Below are 21,361 nucleotides of genomic sequence, written 5' to 3' on the forward strand. Positions count from 1 at the left end.
GGCTATAGACGAACGTCAGCAGGTAGATGTGGTCTGTGTGGACTTCTCGAACGCTTTCGATAAAGTTCCGCATCATAAGCTTCTTTTTAAACTGCGCAGATTAGGAATCGCTGAAAATATAGTACTATGGATTCAGGCCTATCTAAGTAACCGCTGTCAAGTCGTCAAAATAGAAAGTGCAGTATCAGATAGGCGTGAAGTTCTGTCGGGGGTGCCACAGGGCTCCGTTTTAGGTCCGCTTTTGTTTTTATTGTATATAAATGATATTTCTGCTATCGTCGAATCGCCTGTCAGAATGAAACTTTTTGCCGATGATTGTTTAATTTACTCTCCTGTAGCTTCCCCGGCAGTTCAGACGAACATAAATAGGTGTCTTCAGTCGTTAAACTCGTGGTGCCTGAAATGGGGTGTGGAAATAAACTACCAAAAATCTAATTACATGCAAGTAACGAGGAAGCAGAATGTTATGATGTTTCGATACAATATCGGTGAAAATTCCTTAGTTGAAGTAAAGTGTCTCAAATACTTGGGAGTGACACTAACAAATAATCTTGACTGGCGCACCCATATTGAAAATGTCTATTGAAAAGCCTACCAGAAGCTCTGTTTCCTGAGGAGGAAGTTGCCGAATGTGACTAGAGAAATTAAATTGATTGCGTACAAGACGTTCGTGCGCCCAGTCATAGAGTACGCAAGTGCAGTGTGGAAGGGTTTAAAACGAAAACTGGAAAGATTGAAAAGGATGTCAGCACGTTTTATATGCTCTAAATACCACCGCACTGATTCAGTCACAGCAATGCTAAAACAGTGTCAGTTAGAATCGTTAGAAATAAGAACAAAGTAGAAATTGAAACTTTTTTTTCTGATAATGAATGATAAAGTCAAAGTTAATAAACAACACTATGTTACACCTCCCATGAAGCGTTGCCCACGGAAAAATCACAGTAAGGTATTACAACCTATTATTACACGTACTGATTTCTATTGCTACTCCTTTTTTCCCGATGCTGTAGAAATTTGGAATCAACTACCAAGTGACGTTGTGGACCAAACAGATGTAGACAAATTTGGGATAGGTGTGAACATGTTCCTGGAAGATTGCTGCGCAAATCTGTAATTCTGTGCATTTGAGTGTTTTTAGCGAAGAGAATTACACTTGTATCTGTATATGTTTCCCTCCCTGTAATGACCCTCATACAGAGGGTTAACAGTATGAATAAATAAATAAATAAATAAAATAAAATAAAAATAACCCGCACAATAAGAAAAAGCTTCGACATGACAACTGTGCCACTTCAACGTCCCAAGACGCGCCTTAAAGAATAAAATCCATTTTTTCTGAAGTCCTCTCCTCGATGAGACTTTGGGTGCACATTGGGGCAGAGAAGTGTGCGTGCAGCTGGTCACGCGACAACTTTCTTTTAAGGCCAATAAATTAAGCTACGTAAATCGTAACTTGACGGAAACAGCACTACTAGCGGTTTTTCGAGGTGATCTAAAACTTTTGCATTGACACTTTCTTCCTGAAGTTAATAATTAAAAAGTTAGCTAATTAAACTTAACTATTTACTTAACTTTGAAGACTGAAAAAAATACTCAAGACTAGGCCACGCGGCTATGAACAACCCTGAGTTGGTTTCACTGGACTAGGACATTTCGCGTTTTTTAAAAGTTCGGTTACATTTAGCTGGGACGCCCGGTATATTCAAAGAATGTGCAATACAAGCTTGGGCTCCTCACTCGAGTCTCTTAGTCCGCAGGCTTTGCCCTTCTTCTTCTTTGCAACAGGTCCCTTCCTCAGGCGAGAGAAAACAAGGCAGCCGGAAAGTTTCGCTAAGTACTTTCCGACGGCGAACAGATGGGATCCCGGAAAGGGGAGCGTCGGAAGACGGCGTTATCGCCGCTCGTCAGTCCATGACCCAACTTTACCGAACACCCTTACGTCAGCACAACCAGCGCCGAAGCCACGCCGGCACGCTTCGCCTGTTTCGCCGCTTACGAGGCGGAGCCCTTTCGACGGATTAGATTCGGGCGTCCGCGCAAAACAGCGGTGGCCTTGTACGCGCTCCGCTCGCGCAAGGACATCGCGTTTGGCCGCCGCCATTTGGCGACCGGTTCGGAGGAACGGACGCGAGGGAACGTTTTCTGTCGCTGGCATACGCAGTATCCCATTTTCGCGGCGGCACCGTGCACGCCCAGGAGTTTAGCAGCGCGCCACAACGTCGGGGACAATGCTCAGCTGCGCGCGGTCGGCTACTGTCGTACGTACCCGCCTTTATTGTTTTGTAGTAATTGGAGGCTAACGAACGTGCATTTTTAACTCAACATGCAGCGAGCCGCTCGTAAGCCATAATTAAAGAAGTTCGATTTGTCACGAAAGCATCTGTCAAGCATAGGTGTAGAGAGTGTTCTTTCCAGTACTACGCAATAAAGAACCACTCCCCTCCCCCCCCCCCCCACCCCTACCCCTACAAAGAAGAAACGAAGGAAGGAAGGAAGGAAGGAAGGAAGGAAGGAAGGAAGGAAGGAAGGAAGGAAGGAAGGAAGGAAGGAAGGAAGGAAGGAAGGAAGGAAGGAAGGGGGAGGGGAAAGCCGCGATGAGTGCAAACAATGCTGTTCTTCCGTTATGCTAGAAAGTATTTTCGATTATGAATATAGTCTATGGGTGAGCGGCTTGCTGGATGCTCAAGCAGCAAATAGGAGCACAGATTTGGTTATCACCAGACTTCGTTTTATGAATATCATGACATGCTTTTCACAGTATTAGTCATTATTTCTGATAGAACCGTCGGAGACCTCTTTAATTATTGTCATTTTTGTCACTTCTTGACGCATGCTATTTGGCACATGCACTGTTATAGACATATGCTGGCCCCTACAGGTGCCCACAAAAGTTTTCGAAACGCTGCAATCACAAAAAGCCTCAATTTTCTCGCTGCACAGAGGCACAGCCTGGCATTAAGAAGTGCATCGTGTTGTTCGCGAAGGAAAGTACGGAGTTATCCGTCAGTTCGTGGATGCATGCTGAAACTGCTCAGAAATTAAGTTGTCGTAATTTTCGTGTTCCGAAAACTTTTGTGGGCACCTGTACCATTTGCACGGCTCGGCAATTTGCCGGGAGGCAACTTAACGCTGCCTGAACTAGGCATAGTGCTCTGCATAGTGCCAAAGTGTCATAGTGCCATGCTGTCTTGAACTTCATCCTTAAGTGCATGCTCACCTGGAATCGTGAGGTGAACTGAAATCGGTGACAAACATATGAGTAAACTTTACCGTTTGGAAAAAGTTATTTCCAGCCATTAATCGTTGTCACCTCATGGATGATGAGAAAGAGTTCAGTCGTCTGGCATGCAAAATCAGTGTGCACTTTCCAAAAGCCTGCCACCGTAAGTTCGGCAGGATGGAGTCCCTGTTTATCCCCTTAAATACTTTGTTGTGATTCCTCGCCATTAATCGCAAATGTCCAGGTGCGCCGGACTGACGAGGCCCGTTACGCCGCAGCCACTTGAGGCTTTCTGTCCTTTATACGCAAAGATCCACGCTCTTTCGGAATCGGATGTCATGAAATTTTCTGTCCGTTAGATGCGCCGGGTGCATTGAAAGAATAGCTAATGTTCTTTTCGATATACCAATGTGTTAGTCCTGAAGTAGGTGTGTTGCAACCACAAGTACAGCATTCTTGGATAAAAATTTTTAATGTTGAAATATTGTAAGGTACTGTTATGGAAATATTGAAGGTAGCGATCCATTCTTCGATGCGTAGCAAAATCTTTCTGTTGAAGTTTTTCCATCGCGCGCATCTAGTAGTTAAAACTGGCATAGGAAACCAATGGGGAACGTTTTTCGCAGTAGGAAAAAACGTTAGTAGCGAATAAATGAAAGCCTGCCGAGGGGAGGTCAGAGGACATATTGAATTTTATAGTAAAATCTTCTAATATATGGAAAAAATTGCGTTCATAAACTATTCCCTGTTGAAAAATGATTTTGTCCAGAATTGGTGGATATGACTATAGGGAGACTTCAGACATGCCAGGTTGCGGGCTACTGGACGCTGTCATGGCGCGCCGAAGACACCGTGAAAACTCGCTGCAGTATCAGGTTCTTGGCTTTTCTTTAGGTTCGATATATCGCAACTGAAAATGGCTACAACTAAAGCCGCAGCTCCTGGGGTAATTTAATTGACATCAAGTGTATACTTCTCACCCTGAAGTCGTATGACATTGTGAGCTGCAAGTTAATTCAGAAATTGTAAAGAAAGGGCCGCTTTTTAAATTCACAGGACAGGATACTACAGGCACACAAGCAATATGAGATTTTATCGCTTTACAGGAGAAGACGATAACAAAACAACATTTTGAGACCTCAAAAGACATTAGGGAGCTCTTAAATGCGTCTGGAGACGCTGCAGGTATAAATTATTTCGCCCCGTCAAGACATTGCATTTTTGAGGACCCTCGAGGCACTCTCCCTGAAGACTACCAATGTGCACCGTCAGCTACCAAGTTTCCAGCTTTTTCTCCGACTGTTGTTTCCACAGATCTCAACGTCAATACGGAAGACTGCAAAGGCACGACTATGCTTTCTGATATCGCCAGCCTTGCATAAACAGTCTTGTTAGTGCCACATGCGCTGTCCCTATCGTATGTGCGCTCTGTCATTACAAAGCGAGACTAGCGCAGCAGGAGACGAGGACACACGAAGAAGAAACGATCAACACGACCACGAGTTAGTTTCTTCTTCGTGTGTCCTCGTCCCCTGATGCGCTGCAGTCTTAATTGCTATGAATACGCACCAACAAGCCCAAAAAGCCACGATTTCATTACAGACTCGTCGGTGATGCTGTATCCATCCTATAGGGCAATTCTTCTTAGCGACGTCTTCTAAAGCGACCGCTTTGAGGCTCCCACTCAGCAGCAGAGGTGGCGTCGGCCTTGTGTCGAGAAAGATTTAAAATAATTGCAGGCACACTTGTACGGCAAGGTACAAGCTAAGGTTTATATGTATGTCATGGGTCTTTCACGCAGAGTGGTATCTTACGAGTGTATCATAATGAGTATGTGTACAATTAGATAAATGTTAATTACCGAGGTACGAATTAAGCGAGTAGCAATGAGCATGCTGATGCTTTATATCCTCTTTGCTTGACGTGCCATAGTGGCGCAGGCATGCGGCGGCCACTGAAAAACCCCGCGGTCTGATTTACACCGCTACCCCTATAGATGGCGTGTGGGTAGTAAATGTGTTCTCAGTGGGGAACCTGCGTCCGGGGAACGCTCCTTTATGTCCACGTGTGTGTATGTGTAGGGCAGTGAGTACTAATCAATGTAGGTATGTTGAAAAAGGTACTTTACTATTGTCATCAGTATCAGCGACATCCCCTCCAGCAGCTGTATATATTCGACCCGCTTTTTGGGCAATAAACAAAAAATTAAGCTCCGCCTTAAGGGTACGACGCGATAGCGTATTGGGTTAGTTCTCATATATACAGAAGGTCATTCTCTACTTTACATTCATAGATCCCTGTTAGTCCTCATGTCCCTCCTGGAGCAGTGGTGCAACGGTTAAGAGATGCGCCACTGCCCTGCGATGGCAGGTGCTCCCAGTGGCGTGCCCGAGGGACCAATCATTCCACCTAGCATGGTGGGCAGTTCGCTCACTATCCGGTGGCCAGGTTGTGATGATGCTGCAAGGTCACGTGACCTAGGTGGTCCATCTGCCACCTAGATTGCTCTCTGGGCACCACCTACCACTCATGCTCGTTATTTTTCGCTCACAACGTTGACACTAGATTTTCTGGACAACTGGGCCTTCAACGCTATCGCGCTAATATGGCGTTTGAGTAACGACGAGTGCCTGTTTCTTTCATGCGGCATTCATTCATCTGGCGTGATGTCAGAAGTGCACGACAGTAATCAGCGCTTGAAATGAAGCAAGACAACGACAGCTACCGAGCCGGTCACATTGAGCGTGAGCAGCGAGACGTGAGTGCGAGCGAGTGGACTGCAGTCAACGCAAAGACAAAAAGACAACGGCTAGTAATATGGAGATGAAGCCGCCGCAGCAAATGTGCTTCTCGGTTCAGGTGACTTGCGTTCCAAGTGAGCAAGTTTTAAGTAACTTTTGGAGCTGCATTTGACAGCAACGAGGCCGGAAAAGAAAACTGGTGAACAGAAAGTGACGCTGACTAGTGCCGGATCAACAGTCATCGATGTATCCAATATGCTTGAATTCGGTGCGCCAACTGAGGCAGTCCTAAGCATGACGTAGGTCCCGTGCACGTCGTGAGAACGACTAAGAAGCCTTTACTAGCCAAGTCAGCTCCGAAGAAACCGCGCAAGTACTGCAGAAACTGCCACATATTTAATATATTTAATAAGAGCGCATGTCCGGCTTGGGAAAACAGTGCAACAAGTGTACATTTGGAAAGAAGAATCACTTTGCGAAGCAGTGCAAGAGCAAGGAAAGAATCAAAGCTGTTCAATAAAGTCAAGTTCAGAGGAAATTCTTGCTCTCCAGAAGAAAGAGAACGATGGAATCTTTGTTATGCTAGAAAACATATACAACAATGGGCACATCAGATTCCAGGTTGACAGTGAAGCATCAGTGAACGTCCTTCCAGAAAGATACACCCAAGGAAGCCAGCTAGATGAAGCTCCTTCACGCCTGAGGGTGTACAATGGAACGGCCATCACTCTAAAATGCAAGTGCGGGCTCCACCTCAGGTACCCTGTGTCACAAAAAAAAGTACTCATTTGAATTTGTCGTGGACAGCCACCTGTCACCACTGTTGGGAAGATATACATCTGAAAAGATGGCACTCATAACGGTCAACTATAAAATGGTGTCAGCAGTCCAGCAAAGTGCATTGTCAGCTACGAAGAGTGCCATCGTGGACAAGTTGCCAGCAATTTTCATGCAGGATTAAGGTAGTTTGCCCGGAACAGTGACGCCTGCAAGCGTAGACCCACATTCTCCGTCAGATGTCTCTGCTGCGTGTCGAGTACCAGTGAGCCTACCAGTGAGCAGGGAGTCAGCTTCGGCAGGTACTGCGAGGACTGGATTAAGATCGTTGCCGAAATAGATCAACCAACTGAACGAGTGAGCCGCAAGGTAGCGGCAAAGAAGAAATAGGGTGAGCTCAGAATCTGCATAGACCCACTGTAGCTGAAGAAAGCACTGCGGAGAGAACAGTACCCACTTCCAATAGTGGATGACATTTTGCCTGAGCTGTCACAGACAAAGGTGTTCTCAAAAATCGATTTGAAGAATGGATATTGGCATTGTGTCCTGGACCCAGAATCGTGTGTTTTAACTACATTCCAGAACCGTTTGGACGATACAGATGGCTTCGTTTGCCATTTGGTTTGGCTCTTGGGAGCAAATTTTTTCAGAAACGACTATAGGCAGCTTTGGATGCTCTCGAAGGCGTTACATGTGTTGCAGATGATATACTCGTGCACGGCACAGGACAGAGCAGGGAAAAGGCACAAAATGACCACGACCAGAAGCTGTAGAAGCTATTCAAGAGAGGAGGCTTCACATCTTCTTTGAAAGTTCCTCCTGTGCTCGGATATGAATTCCAGATGATGACAGCAGACGTTGACAATTGACTATTATGGGTGATTGTGTATATAGCGATGTAGACAGCCCGGTCTCAGGTATGTGCATGATTTGTGGGCCTTATTTGACATTTAAGTGTCGCTACGGTGGAGCAGCTGCCGGCATGATTCGCAAGGCTAATCCTACCTGTAGCTTGCAACAACCTCAACCTCATGCAGTGAACAACGAATTCGAACAGACAGAAACTAGAGTCTAACACCGAAGAAGCGACCACCTTGGGCCATAATCTGACAAGCAAAGGATTTATGGCAGACCCTGAAAAGATCGTGGAATGGCTCCACCCACAGATGTGATCGGAGTCCTTCAAATGTGCGGCATGGTTGACGACATCGCCAGATTCCTATCTGGCATACCCGATGTCATGGAACGAATAAGAAGACTAACAGCCAAAGATGGCCAACGGATATGGACAAGTGACCAAGATCAAGCATTTGAGGCCATGAAACGTCTGGCCACAGCACCACTAGTGCTAGTTTTCTATGATGTAAAAAAGAAACTTACAATGAAGTGTGGCACTTACCTTTACAGAAACCAGGTATGCTCAGACTGAAAAGGAGATCTTAGCAATTTTTTTGCACTGGAAAAGTTCCATCAATATGTGTTTGGCCGTCACACAAGAGTGGTTACTGATCACAAACACCTGCAATCCATCGTCACAAAGTCTCTGAATAGAGTGCCTACAGGGCATGCTGCTACAGGTGCAGCGATACGGCATAGAGGTTGAATATTGCCCAGGAAAAGAGCCTGTCATCACAAGCACGATGTCTAGAGCCTTCTTTCTATATACTGAAGGCAGTCACGAATACACGGACGTGAATATTGTTGCGCGTCAACGTGTAAGACAAGAAACACTTGATGAGATCAGAAATGCTACTCAGAGGGATTAAGCGCTGTGCAGGCTGAGGAGCATCATACGAAGTGGCCGGCCGACGTCAAGCAGTCAAGCTGACGTCAAGCCTCGCAGCCAACGTCAAGTAGTACTTCAACTTCAGGGACGAATTAACTATAGAAGATGGAATGGTGTACAAAGGTCAACGTGTCGTCATTCCCGTGAGCGTGCACGAGCAAATCAAGAGGAAATTGCAGTCTTCTCATCTTGGAACTGAGAGTTGCCTCAGAAGGGCACGCGGATGCATTTTCTGGCCAGGAATGAATCAGGAAGAGCAGGAAAAAATTGCGACATGTGAAATATTCCAGGCGCATGTCAACAAGCAGCAAAGGATGCCCTGCAGCCGCACCCAACGCCAACAAAGTCATGGGAAAGAGTAGGTGTCGACCTAATGGAACTTCAAGGGAAGCATTTCCTGGCAACAGTTGACTACTACGGTAGATTTTCGGAGTCTGATCAGTTGACGTCTACAACACCTGCAAGTGTTTTCAGATGCCTGAGGGCTGACTTTGCTAGGTATAGCATATCTTTGGCCGTTATCAGTGACAATGGTCCACAGTTTTCAGGAGTGGAATTTGCTAACTTTTCCCGTGAATTGCATTTCCAACACAAGACGTCAAGTCCAGGATACCCAAAATCTAACGGCATGGTAGAGTCAGTGGTAACAATAGGCAAGGTGTTGAAAAAGGCACTTGAAACTGGTAGTGACCCACAGCTAGCCTTTGACGGCTAGCTCTAGTTTGGTCTGGTTTAACGGTTTGGTCCAAGACCTTTTTCCTAAGCATTTCACCCTAGAAATGCCGAGCACCGGGTCGGGGGAAATCTTGTACCCATTAGAAAACCGGTGGGTACCCGGCGGCACTGGGGATCGAAACCAGCACTTCCCGAATGCGAGGCGGATGCTCTGCCACAAATCCACGCTGGATTACCGCAATGCACCCCTTCAAGGAAGAGGAGCCAGCCCAGCGCAACCCATAATGGCTCGAAGAACACGAACAATACTTCCAACAACACGTGTCTTGCTCCAGCCAAGAGCTGTGAACTGTCAGATACAGAACCAGGCAAAGCAACGCCGAGTGAAGTGCTACTACAACCAACGTGCCAAAGATCTTTCTCAGTCCAGCCATTCGGAGAGGAGAATAGATGGAAAAGAGGCATTGCGACCGAGCAACTTGGTTTCAGGTCCTATGATGTTGAAGCAGATGGCAACAGACTGAGGCGAAACAGGGTGCGCCTAGGACGGATTCCATCAGGCAACAGTGGTATCCAGCACTACACATAACCTTGTCCACATGCCCAGCAAGCAGCAACGGACAGCCCGGAATCAAGTGTTCGCATGATACAGTCACCAGAAGCCAACCAAGAGTCCAAGAGGGACGCCGTGCAAGTGGAAAGCCAACTCTCAATATTAGGCCACCCAAGCATTTACAGGACTTTGTTGTTTAATAGAATGCTTCAAGCTAACGAGGAGAGGATGTTACAAGAGGCACTTTACTATCATCATCCGTATCAGCGACTTCCCCTCCAGCAGCTGTATATATTCGGCCTGCCTTGTGGACAATAAACAACATGGCATTTGAATAACGATGAGTGCCCGTTTCATTCGTGCGGCATTCAGTCATCTGACAGGTATGCCAGGCGTTCCAGGGAAGCCTACCAATAATTTTTAAAAACAGGGTTCTTGGCGTGAGGAGAAGCTTTCTGCGCCATAGTTACTAGCAGCGTTGGCGGACGTTAAAAAAACAGGATAATCATGTTAACTATCAAAGTGATTAACTAAATTCTAATAGTTATCTTCAGAACTGTTACCGATAGGCGCTTGATTGAAATTAGTGGCTTGTAGCCGGCCGTTAGTAAAGCCATATCGCTGTTTAAAATTTCGAAAACGCGATCACCCTCGCCGCTGTGGCTCAACAATTTTGGGTCATTTCTCACGCTGTTCGAAAACTGTGCCTGCGGCGAGGACAAAGCGACATCTATCAAATCGTGTCACTCCGTGACGCACGTGCCATGTCACATTCTCTGCCCCGCCGGCATGGACATGCCCGCCGGCGCTACGATGCTGCCCCCTCCTCGCCACTTCACTGTTCCGCACTCCAGATAAATTTTGGCCGGCAGGGCTTCTTAACTAGCGCTCATTATGGCTCATAAGTCCGCTTATAAGCAATAATAAACACGCTTATTAGATGCAGCGGAGAAAATAACAGCTACATCTTGTTTTCGGGACATGCAACCTTCGCTCCCGTTCTCTCTTGAAATTCTTGCGCGCCGCTCACGCTTGGCTCGTGCCACTCCAGCTTCTCCACGGTGCGCACTCCTTGGTCCGCATTTCACCGACAATTTGGAAACCTTTGCGAGAGATGGCGCTGGCTATTCAAAAATAAAAGCAAAAACAAACAAACAAAGGACGGCGATTGGAGTCTCGTGGTGTGCACAGCTCGTACTCTGAAATGTGTCTCGCCCCGTCGGTGGGCGTGGAGACGTGGAGCTCTTATGTCATCGCATAATATTCAAGCAAAAGCCAGACATCAGTAACGCTCGTCAGTATCCAGGTAGCACAGAAACATTACAATTATGTTATATTTATGTTTTGTTCAAATGTTAACTCTATGTTCTTAATTTACTTTCCATAACGTTTTTTTATTGTTACAAATGAACCCTTGCCCTAACATTAATGAGAGATTTAAACAGTATAAACGTAACATTCTCGAAAATGGTTCAGCAAGCCTGCACGAGCATGCAGGCCCGCCATTTGGTATGTTTCACAACATCACAATGATTTGCAAGGAACAACAGTGAGGGCAACACTTGAACTCCACAATACAGCACAACATGCAACTCAGACTCACCTCCGAACGGATAGCATGGAGGCAAACTTATATAACCATCACTTAGAGGCGTCCCACGGGTGATAGTTGCGATTGCGAATAGGCAATAAGAAAAGCTTTGTGATGAAATAATGGGGTTGTGCATGCAATCTATGGTCGACACAATCTAGAAGGTTTAGTTGCGAAGTAAAGTTGAAAAGCATGTTCACTGCAAGAAGAGTCGCAAAAGTTTTGGAACCCTGTGTTTGAAATATGATTTGCAATGCTCTTTTATAGTTCTGATTAAAACATTATAATGACGTTCACAAGGTGTTTAAAACAGTGTTTATTTGGAACGTAAAACCATTGTTTATTATACAACATATAACATTATTGGTAATTTAGAACATTCTAAAAACATTTCAAAATGAGCAATAGAATAATGTTTACTTAGAATGTTAAACTAAAGTTTTCGATGTAACGTGTAACATTGTATTGAAGAAGCGTAGCTTGTTGGGTCAGTTGGTGCATGGTAAGTAGAAAACCAGCGGAAAGGACGCGTTCACATTTTGTTAATTTTGAACATTAATGTAACTTTCCAATGCAACACTTAATTGCAACGCAACTCGCATAACATACAGAATTATTGTAATATTCGGCGCTACCTGGATATAGCTATACATGTTTCGCATACAGAAGCTGCCGACTGCCGACAGCAGTACGACGATAACGTCAGTCTCCAGCTAAGGTTGAAGCGCGCCCTCCGTCTCCTGGTTTATCAGCCGAGTTCACACATTTAATACGTACTGCATTCGTGCGTTTTCAGTACGCGTTTGTTTTGGTGGTTTCTGCGTTTTGTCATCATCTGCCGCCTGTTTTTCTTTTCAAGCTGCAGAACTTTCACCATGTACGTGACTAACACCGTCATGGCGGACTCAGCACTTCCTCCAAAACTGCGGCAAATTGCCGAAGAGGAGCTGGGAGAGACGGACGAGCGCAGACATCAAGCTCTGCACGAGCTGGCGAAACTGCTCAACGGTCAGGTTTTCCGCCTTGTTCGGCAATATTTGGCGCGGCGCTTGAGCTTTTCCCTCAGTTTGCCGGACATCATGTTGTCCCACTTCTGTGGCACCTGGGTCTTGATTTTAAGCGACGAGATGAAAGTGAACGCGGGAAGGCGACATTGTCCATCCGCGTGCCTGTATATTTACACGAAGCATGTATTTCAACTTTCACTGCGGTCTTAAAAAATCGAGCACTGGAATAGCGTTCTTTTATTGTCCTTCCGTCCCGCGCATACAGAAGTATTTTGTGCCTTAATCAAATGAATACCTCAGAACTATCCGTTGTCATACATGGCTTTTAAATCCAAGCGCAACTCCTGAAAGCATGGTATCAGCGTTGAATCGTTATTTCGAGGGATAAATAAAACGTGTGAAATTCCAGCCATTCATGGCGTGTGTTGCATCCGTACCGCTATAAACATGTATGCTTTCAGATCGTAACGCTTTGGACAAGCCTAGCTTCTTCTCTGTTCCTGTTTTCTTTTTGTCTTCAGCCCAATAATTAAGGCGGTCTTTTGGGCGGAATTTGCAGTTAAATTTCGCAACCTCTTCATTATCACAGATGAGCCTGGACTCTTCTGGCACAACAAACCTGAAGTTGCGCTTCGGTTCCTGCGCGTGAGGAAGTACAACGTTGAGGCATCGCTGAAGAGCATCACAAAGTACTACCGCATTCGGAGCAGCTGGGGACCTATTTTCGACAACTACAGGCCTTCATCCATTGCTCCAGAGTGCAGAAGCATCATGGCCGTTCTACCCCACAGAGACGTTCAAGGTCGACAGATCTTGATCGTCAGAAGTGGTAAGCGTGTGTGACCGACTCTCCTGTCATTAAGCCATTTATTAACAATTTCGTGCAGGCCTCGCGCCCGCGCTTCAAATTGTTGAACAACATGCCGTTGTTCTTTTTTTTTTTATCGGCTGCCACAGCGACATACCTCAAATGGCTTTCAACTCCATAGATAACGTGTTTAAATAGGATCTCTGAAGAACGGCATATTTTACTTCTTCGGTAACTTACCATCTTCCAAAGTCATGTTTAAGCCCATCATTCTGCTCTTTCCTGTAGCTGAAGCTCAGCTAGTCTTTTCCACAGACGCGCTTGTGTTTGTGAAGCGGATAGTGAAGCTATTTATTTATTTATTTATTTATTTATTTAAACATACTGCAGGCCCTTTTCGGGCCCATGCAGGAGCGTTTACAATGCATCACTGTGATCAAACAGAGTAAAAACAAAAATTCAAAAATGCAGATATTCTCTGATCCAAACACAAAAAGAGCAGGCTAACCTTGGATTTCAATGAGATGAAAAGAAATGGCACTATAATGTTTGTGCAGCACTATAATTTATTTTTAATGTTCTAACTGATTCTTCTAGGTATGTGGAACCCCACCGTGGTGTCGCAAATTGAAGTGCATCGAGCCTTCATGCTCTGCCTGGGGCTCCTGGAGCGAAGCCCGTCAGGCCAGACGGCTGGCATCGTGATCATTATCGACTACGACGGGTTCGGCATTGAGCAGGCCATTTACTGCAAACTAGGCCTCATGAAAGACATGCTGGACCATGTGCAGGTAGGTCCTTCTGCATTAATGCTTGCGTGCTTCTTCGATGCGCCGTGTACGGCCACACGTAAGCATAACATCTCGGCGGCATCGGTGAGAAACAGTCGTTAGGAAATTGTCGTAATGAGACAACATGCGAAGTCCGTTACCCTTGCCGGTGATTGCTGGCTGCTCGGCCCGTGAACAGTTGTTTCGTACTGCCGACACGTTCAAACGGCTATATTTCGGCTCCTCAAGAATACGAAAGAAAAAAAAGAAAGCTTTGCTGGTAGCTTTCGTCGCGTCTCTAAAGCTATGAAAGACTGAAAATTTCAGCGCTACCTCGGCAGCTTTACATAGGCATTTTTCAGTATATACGACGACATCGAACAATCTTCCCAGTGCGACGTAAGAAATTGGACGAGTTTGTGCATACCTTTTATTACGTGAAGAAAAAAATCGTCGTTGAGAACACATGCAACCATTGAAATGCGTTGCACGAAAGGCGTAGCGCATTCTATAGGACGGTTTAGAGATGAGCAGCACACTGGTATTGGCCAGGGCCTTTAGCTGCTAAATGTGCCGCCACATTCGCCCGCCTCCATTCTGATTTATCGCAATTGATTGATTGATTGATTGATTGATTGATTTGTGCCCTCTTAACTGTTGAACTGCGGTTTCCTTCCTCCTGACCGCTTCCTTTCATCAGGAGAGCATGCCATTGCGGCTGCGGGCGGTGCACGTCGTGCGAGAGTCGAGGGGCTTCGACTTCTGCTTTGCCCTCGTGCGGCCGTTCCTGAAGAGCAAAATTGTCCAACGGGTGAGTGCGCAAGGGGGGTGGGGGGCAAGAACCGCGGAAGCATGGTGAAAGCTAACGCGGCCTGCCCTCAACGGGGGGAGCATACATATGACACGAGCGGTCATAAACCGGACGTAACGATTTTTTTTTCTACCCTCTCAGTTTTTAAGAAATGGAATGGAGTGGCCGCGTTAATGCAGGAAGAGAAGGTAAAAGTTGAGGCAAATATTTTGATGGCACGAGAACGTTCGCTGTACTGTTACTGCCCAGAACGCGGACGGCACCTGCAGCATCGGTCAGTAGTTGTACAGGACGTTAAGGGGAGAAAAGATGATAAGGAGAATGACCACGAGGGGAAATTCTTGGCAGCTGCAAATGCAGTAATTGCCCGAAAAGCATGACGCGCCCTCATTTAGGGCGTAGTGCTATTCATCGGGTAGGCAGCCTCCAGGACTAACAAGATCCGAGACGAGCATCCGGGTGGCAAGTCGCGACTTCTCGAGCCTGCAGGAGTCCGAGGCGACTTTAAGAAGCTACTTTTTGCAAGCGCGCTGGAAATTCCCAGCGTTGACATGATGATGCAAAATTATGCTTTCTTTTTCACATATTTTTTCTTTCGCATTTCCATTAGAGCACTAATACGTGAAACTTGCGCTAACGAATGTTTAACGTGCTTCCACGGCAACGACCGATGGATACGGGCTCGTTCAGCGCTTTATGCCTCCACTGTCAGCAATATTTAAAGGTATACGCAGAATTTTCATAGAGGTAGAAACTACTGTTAACAAGAGACGTAAACACAAGTGGCTCCCTCGTCTAAATGCGTGTAAGCAGTGCCGGAAGGCTCTACTTCATCGCAACGGCTGCAACGATTGGGCTGGCAATATTTCATTAACGTAACATCAGAGTATTACGTCGTACTCAACTTGGACGCAAAAATCCATTAATGAACTTGGAATCTGATTAAATGCACTGCAGCTGAGCAATACGAAGAGGCACACAAGTTGGGCATGTTTTTCTGGTAGTCAGTTATAAAAACGCTTTAATAAGCGGCTGCAGACAGTTTATATTTAGTGCGAGGTGGCATCTTTATGCTGCATCGAAGAGCGCCTAAGCTTTCGTTTGTAAGACTGCAACCGCTATCTAGTCTCTCTTTAATGCGTCCCTCAACCCCTAAAAAAATAATGCAGAGGGAAAACGTATTTTTTCAGAGTTTATTCAAAAATATATGCAAAACTTATAAGTACAAGAAGAATACAGAAGGAGGTCTCAAAGCTGAGCACTGTAGCGGGACCTATGTCTATGTCTATGAAGTCAAAATATGCAGCAACTTTGTCAGGCCACTGACAATTCTAGTGGCCGCAGTAACAATGAAAGATTTTCAGGGTTTTTAATTCTTTGCGCTCTGACTTTTCATCCAAACACATTTGAGCGCTTCTCTCTCGCGAGCTTTTTTGTTTTATTTTTTCAAACCTGGCAACGGAAGCACAGCTCAAACAAGGAAGTGGTCAAACTTGCCGCCCCGTAACGGCCTCAAATTAAGGCTATATCGGGATGCCGAGGTCGCCATCGCTTCCGTGCCAAGTTGAACAACGACGCGGTTGCGGACGCCTGAGTGCGCTCGAGTAAAACGGCTCGTGAGGACACGCCACGTTCGTAGCAACTCACCCGTTCGAGGTGAAGTAAACAGAGGTCTCACCCGTTTGTGAACACGTTCGAGGTCGCAACGGCAGGCCTGGAACGTGTTCGCGCGGCGTACAGGCGCAGTCACTCTGGACGCATGCCGGCAGTGCAGGGTGCCTCGATGCAAGCGCGCGGAGGGCTCGCATTGGAACTCAGGAAGAAGGCGAGATGGTTCAGATGTGTGTATGTAACAATTTTAGAATACCTAAATAAAAAAGTTGCATTGTCATTAAACGTTCGTGGAAATACCCATGATGAGCGGTAGCTGTTTTCAATTGTGCTTTTCCGATTTATGATTTCGCACATTTCAAGACTGTCAAACGAGCCATCGGAACGTATTGCTTGCAGGACGCCTTGTCTAAGTCTTGCGCACACCTGGTGCACGAGAGCCTCAATAATCAGGTCATTAGGATGACGAAGGCTGGTTTTCCTGCTTCAATTGGCAGAGAAGCTTCTGCGCAAACTGAAAGATAGGACGTGCCGGGATAGTGGCCGTTCTAAGGAAATGAGGCCAGCGGTTCTACCGTATGTACAGGTGCAGTCAAAAGTAAATGGAAGGCGCGACAGCGTGGCAAACCATGTCGCAGCGCTTTCTAACGCCGGCTCTGGAAACTGCTTAGCTCGGTCGCCAGGAAGCCGCGCGCGCTATCAGCAGACCCTTGTATCGAGCGTACGGCCATCACTTTCGGTGGCTCGAACGGATGCTTGTTGCTTTTCAAATGTGACACCACGGATTTCACGGGCGCTGCCTGCGATTAGTTTGAAGAGCGATTTGCGCCGTTTGAAAATACTCAGCAGCTGAAAATACTCAGCGGCGAGCGGACGCCGCTATCATCGGCATGTTTTGATTGCTTAGTGATGACGACGCATTTAGCGGCAGGCCGCGCCCGTGAAATCCGTGGTGTCACATTTGAAAAGCAACAAGCATCCGTTCGAGCCGCCGAAAGTGATGGCCGTACGCTCGAGACAAGGGTCTGCTGATAGCGCGCGCGCCTTCCTGGCGACCGAGCTAATCAGTTTCCAGAGCCGGCGTTAGAAAGCGCTGCGACATGGTTTGCCACGCTGTCGCGCCTTCCATTTACTTTTGGCTGCACCTGTACACACGATTTCCCACAACCTGAAGAAGGCTATGAGAGACGCCGTAGTGGAGGGCTCCGGAAATTTCGACCACCTGGGGTTCTTTAACGTGCACTGACATCGCACAGTACACGGGCCTCGAATTTCTCCTCCAAAGAAATTCAGCCGCCGCGGCCGGGATCGAACCCGCGTCTTTCGGGACAGCAGCCGAGCACCGTAGCCACTGAGCCACCGCGGCGGCTTCTGAAGAATGTGGCGAAACGCCACGGTGTGCCGGTAGTTTTTACCGCCCCGTGCAATTGGCCTCATTGTGCCCTCAGGTCATGCATGTCCGGAGGGAAGAGGAAGGCGGACTGCGTGAAGCGTCATGCCACTCGTTTCGTCAGTTGCCAGACGGGTGCCGTACATCAGATTCCCCTCACCTGTGGCAGAGTATACATCGGTCAGACAGGCCGATGTTTGAATGATCGCTTAAGGGAACACCAGCTTTTGATGAAATCAGGAACAGGGTCGAATTTACCCTGCCACTGTGGCGCGTGCCCGGATGCTACGCGCGATAAGCCATGCCTGCCTTTGCTGGCAGATACCAAAGTTTAGAGGAGGAGCCGTGACCAAGTGGCGCGTGAGTTGGCTGAGGCGTTTTGTATCAAACAGAAGGGTAAAGATTGTATAAGTGACCCTTCGATCAAACTTTATCACAATGAAGACAGGTTTTTGGTTTGCGCATGTGTGTGATGTGACAGTTTGAAGTTATAAAAGGAATAAAGTTAGTCGCGAGTCTGCGCTTTTTGTGTTACCTTCTTGTCCGTGTCTTTTTGTGCGCAGTACCCCTTTTTATTTACAACGATTTCGCGGTTTATGCTTTTTGCATAAATCGCAAATTTGATTTATGCCACTTTCGCGGATGGCTTCTGCCTCGTGGGTCAGAAATTGCGGATCCTGGCGTCTTCAGGATAAGGTAATTCAGGATCTTGCCAGCTTTCACAGGTGGCTTGGAGCTCATGCCGAAAAAGCTGCAGTAGAAGTGATACGCAACGCGTGTCGGGAATCTGCGAGAAGCAAATCAATTCCTGCGTATGTGTCAAGCAAAACAATATATAGCGACCAGTCGCTACGGCAGCCGCAAGTCATTCACCATTTTCTAAAAATAAGGGCCGCCACACTGCCATCATACTTGTAACAGACATTTACCGCGAACGCGCAGTGTGCATCACATGGCTGTTTTGTGATAATTAAACTGCGAGTGGTCTCTTTCCACGTCTTTTCAGCCCCGCCAGTTCAGAGCTACTTCCCTCCTTCGAAACACTTCTATAAGACAGACTTAATATATCAGGATGCCGTACTAAGCGGTTCTAAAGTGTCATAGTCCATTGAGTGTCTATAGGTGTTAATAGACTATAGATGGCAAGAAACAAAGCGTTATAATATTCTTCCAAGCATACAGCTTTGAATTTAAAGTGAAAATGCAGAATGTTTTTCTTCTTTCCTGACCCATTTTTCAGATCCACATCCATGGGCACAAGCTCGAAGGGCTGTATGAATACGTTCCAGCCAGTATACTGCCAGAAGCTTACGGTGGCCTTGTGTCGGACACGGTATTCGACAAGTTTTGGTCGCAGATGGATGCGCAGGAAGACTTGTTTGTAGAGGACAGCAGATACGGCTACAAGAACAGCGACAGCTGCGAAACACCTTCTGAGCTCGAGGAAACAATAACGCACCTCTGACAAGAAGAAGAGCAGGCGATCTCAACAACAGCGCGGCGGCTGTCTCGAGTGATCCGACAACGGCGGAAACGGGTAGGGGCGGAGACGGGCGCGGCTCAATACCAGTTCAGACAACTGTTTTATCGGAAGAAGCCGGCCTAATAGGCCTTGCACATGTGAATGTGAAAACATGAGTGCGTCGCGCAGTTACAACCCAGCTGGCTAATCTGCTGTGATTTGAACTGACGTGCCACGATCGCTCGTTAATAAACCGTGATCCGGGCCCCGCACAACCCTTATATTTAATAAAGCTAACAATATAGCTACTGAATAAACTAAGCGTTTATGCGCCACTTAAGCTCGTTTTATTGCAATTGACCATTGTTATAATATACGTCAGACAATTTAAAGCATGAAGTGCGAGACATTACATTTAATGTCACGTCGGAGCATGGCTCGGAAAAACTGGTCGCTCCCTGAATGAAGCTCATCCAAAACCGCTTTTCCAACCAATGCCATGACGCTTACATGCGGTCACCGCTCACTCCCGCTAATTACGACTCACTGAATCCGCTCGTGCTTACTCTCGTGAGCGCTCAGTGACATGTACAGGCTCACGTTCACTCACTCAAGCCACCACTCACACTCACCGCCACCCCGAAGTCACACTGCGGCCGCTTTACGCCCGATGCTTAGCGAAAGTCATTTTGTGGTAGCGATTCTGATGGATGTCTGCGCTACATACTGCCTATGGACGGGTTGCAGAAAAATGTAAGTCGGCTGCCCTGCACTTCTTCATCATGGCGGCCCGACCTGTTTTGTGGGCAGAAATTAGGTGCAGGGCTGGACACTTCCGGAGTCCGAGAAATGTCGCGCGTTTTTCCGGCATATTCCTGCCATATGTTGTGATAAAGGAATTAGTTACATCTCTGCCAAGCCACAGTTTGGCGGGTGTAACACACCAGCCGCGCATACCAGTCGCGACGGGAGATGAAGTGCAGCTGCGCCAAGGTGCTGCACGCCTCGCGCATGCAGGGCACACGGCTTGTCACTCGTCTCTAGCGCTGCACCCAACTTCTGTCTCCAGGACAACACGCGCCGCCATGGTGCAGGAGTTCTTGCTTTGAAGGGTAGCTGACTTCCAGATTCAGTTAGCTACCGTAGTCATCTTGCCGTGCTAAAGAGAGAAAAAGGTTGTTCCTCAGTAGGATGGTTACCCTGGAAGGAAGAGGATATATAGCGAGAGCATGAGAACGCGCAACCGTCGGCGCAACCGTCGGTGTCGGAAGGAAGAGGAGGGCTATCGTGGATGGCGAGAGAGTGGGAAGGCGTAACAAGAGGGTGGTTACAACGGGAACCCGTGGAAGCAGGAGGGTGTTCCGAGAGCCGAGCGATCCCCTACCGGAGGATGATTACTGTGAAAAGAGGGATATGGCGAGAGCGTGAGAAGGCGCGACCGGCACGTAGTTTCCATGGAAACCAACCAAATATATACCCTAGAGGGAGGAGGAGGGTTACCATGAAATGAGAAGGGAAGGTTGTGGCGAGAGCGGAGGAATGTAGCATGGTCCATCTGCGGCAGCTGCTGCGAAACGCGCCGCCCGAGGAGAGGATCATCGGCGGCGCTGCGCTTCTAGAGCTGGAGAGGAGACGAAAAATGATTATGTGCGGAAAACTAAAAGCAGCGCCCTAGAAATGTACAGATGTCAGGTCGCTCTCATACTCTCTACCACAACATATCGTAGAGTATAAATACCTCAACAACTGTCGCTGAATCTCGCGTTAACCAGTGGTAACCGTCCTGTCAATTTTGTTTTATTTTAACTTTGTCAGACAGTGCTGCTCACTCCAACAACGCGCAGCAGGTAGCATTCAAGAAATAAATACGTGAAAAGCAATTTCAGGCGCTGCAGTTTGTCGTGGTAGTATACCGGCAATACACCTTCCGTAATTCAGGATTTATAACGCGGGTGTGTCTGCTCTTCGAGCTGAACGGTGCTCTAGGCCGTTCGGAACATAAGACCCTCGTCTGCCAACGAATAGCTTAGCATGCCAGTACGTTACTTTTCAGTGCCAATGAGTCCCAGTGTGCACCTCCAAACTACGTGGCGTTTCCTTTTTTTTTATTCATTTAAGTACGCCATCGATTTCACTAGTCAATTACAGCCGCAAAA

The 21,361-nt window shown here is 47.0% G+C and overlaps 1 protein-coding gene across 2 annotated transcripts; it reads left to right on the forward strand.

Moving 5' to 3' along the window:
- Nucleotides 1-1,911: 1,911 nt before the first annotated feature.
- LOC149351156 (alpha-tocopherol transfer protein-like) lies at nt 1,912-19,540 on the forward strand. Of its 2 annotated transcripts, none has more exons than XM_089580435.1 (6): nt 1,912-2,261; nt 12,212-12,354; nt 12,943-13,182; nt 13,759-13,952; nt 14,632-14,742; nt 18,984-19,540. In XM_089580435.1, the coding sequence occupies exons 2-6, from the start codon at nt 12,222-12,224 to the stop codon at nt 19,206-19,208; spliced, it is 903 nt and encodes a 300-aa protein (XP_089436561.1). In that variant the 5' UTR covers nt 1,912-2,261; nt 12,212-12,221; the 3' UTR covers nt 19,209-19,540. The 2 variants fall into 2 exon arrangements, with proteins under 2 accessions (XP_089436561.1, XP_089436560.1); XM_089580434.1 differs by having other exon boundaries at nt 1,913-2,261; nt 12,206-12,354.
- The last annotated feature ends 1,821 nt before the right edge of the window (nt 19,541-21,361 follow it).

The sequence above is a fragment of the Amblyomma mixtum genome, chromosome 3 (assembly GCF_055824585.1).
Source record: "Amblyomma mixtum isolate Tamu chromosome 3, ASM5582458v1, whole genome shotgun sequence".
Lineage (NCBI taxonomy): Eukaryota > Metazoa > Arthropoda > Arachnida > Ixodida > Ixodidae > Amblyomma > Amblyomma mixtum.

Excerpts from the sequence above, each read along its gene's own strand:
- LOC149351156 (XM_089580435.1), top strand. The coding sequence starts at position 12,222 with ATGTACGTGACTAACACCGTCATGGCGGACTCAGCACTTCCTCCAAAA. Across the intron at positions 12,355-12,942 it reads GCTGGCGAAACTGCTCAACG|ATGAGCCTGGACTCTTCTGG; the intron begins GTCAGGTTTTCC and ends TCATTATCACAG. Across the intron at positions 13,183-13,758 it reads GATCTTGATCGTCAGAAGTG|GTATGTGGAACCCCACCGTG; the intron begins GTAAGCGTGTGT and ends TGATTCTTCTAG.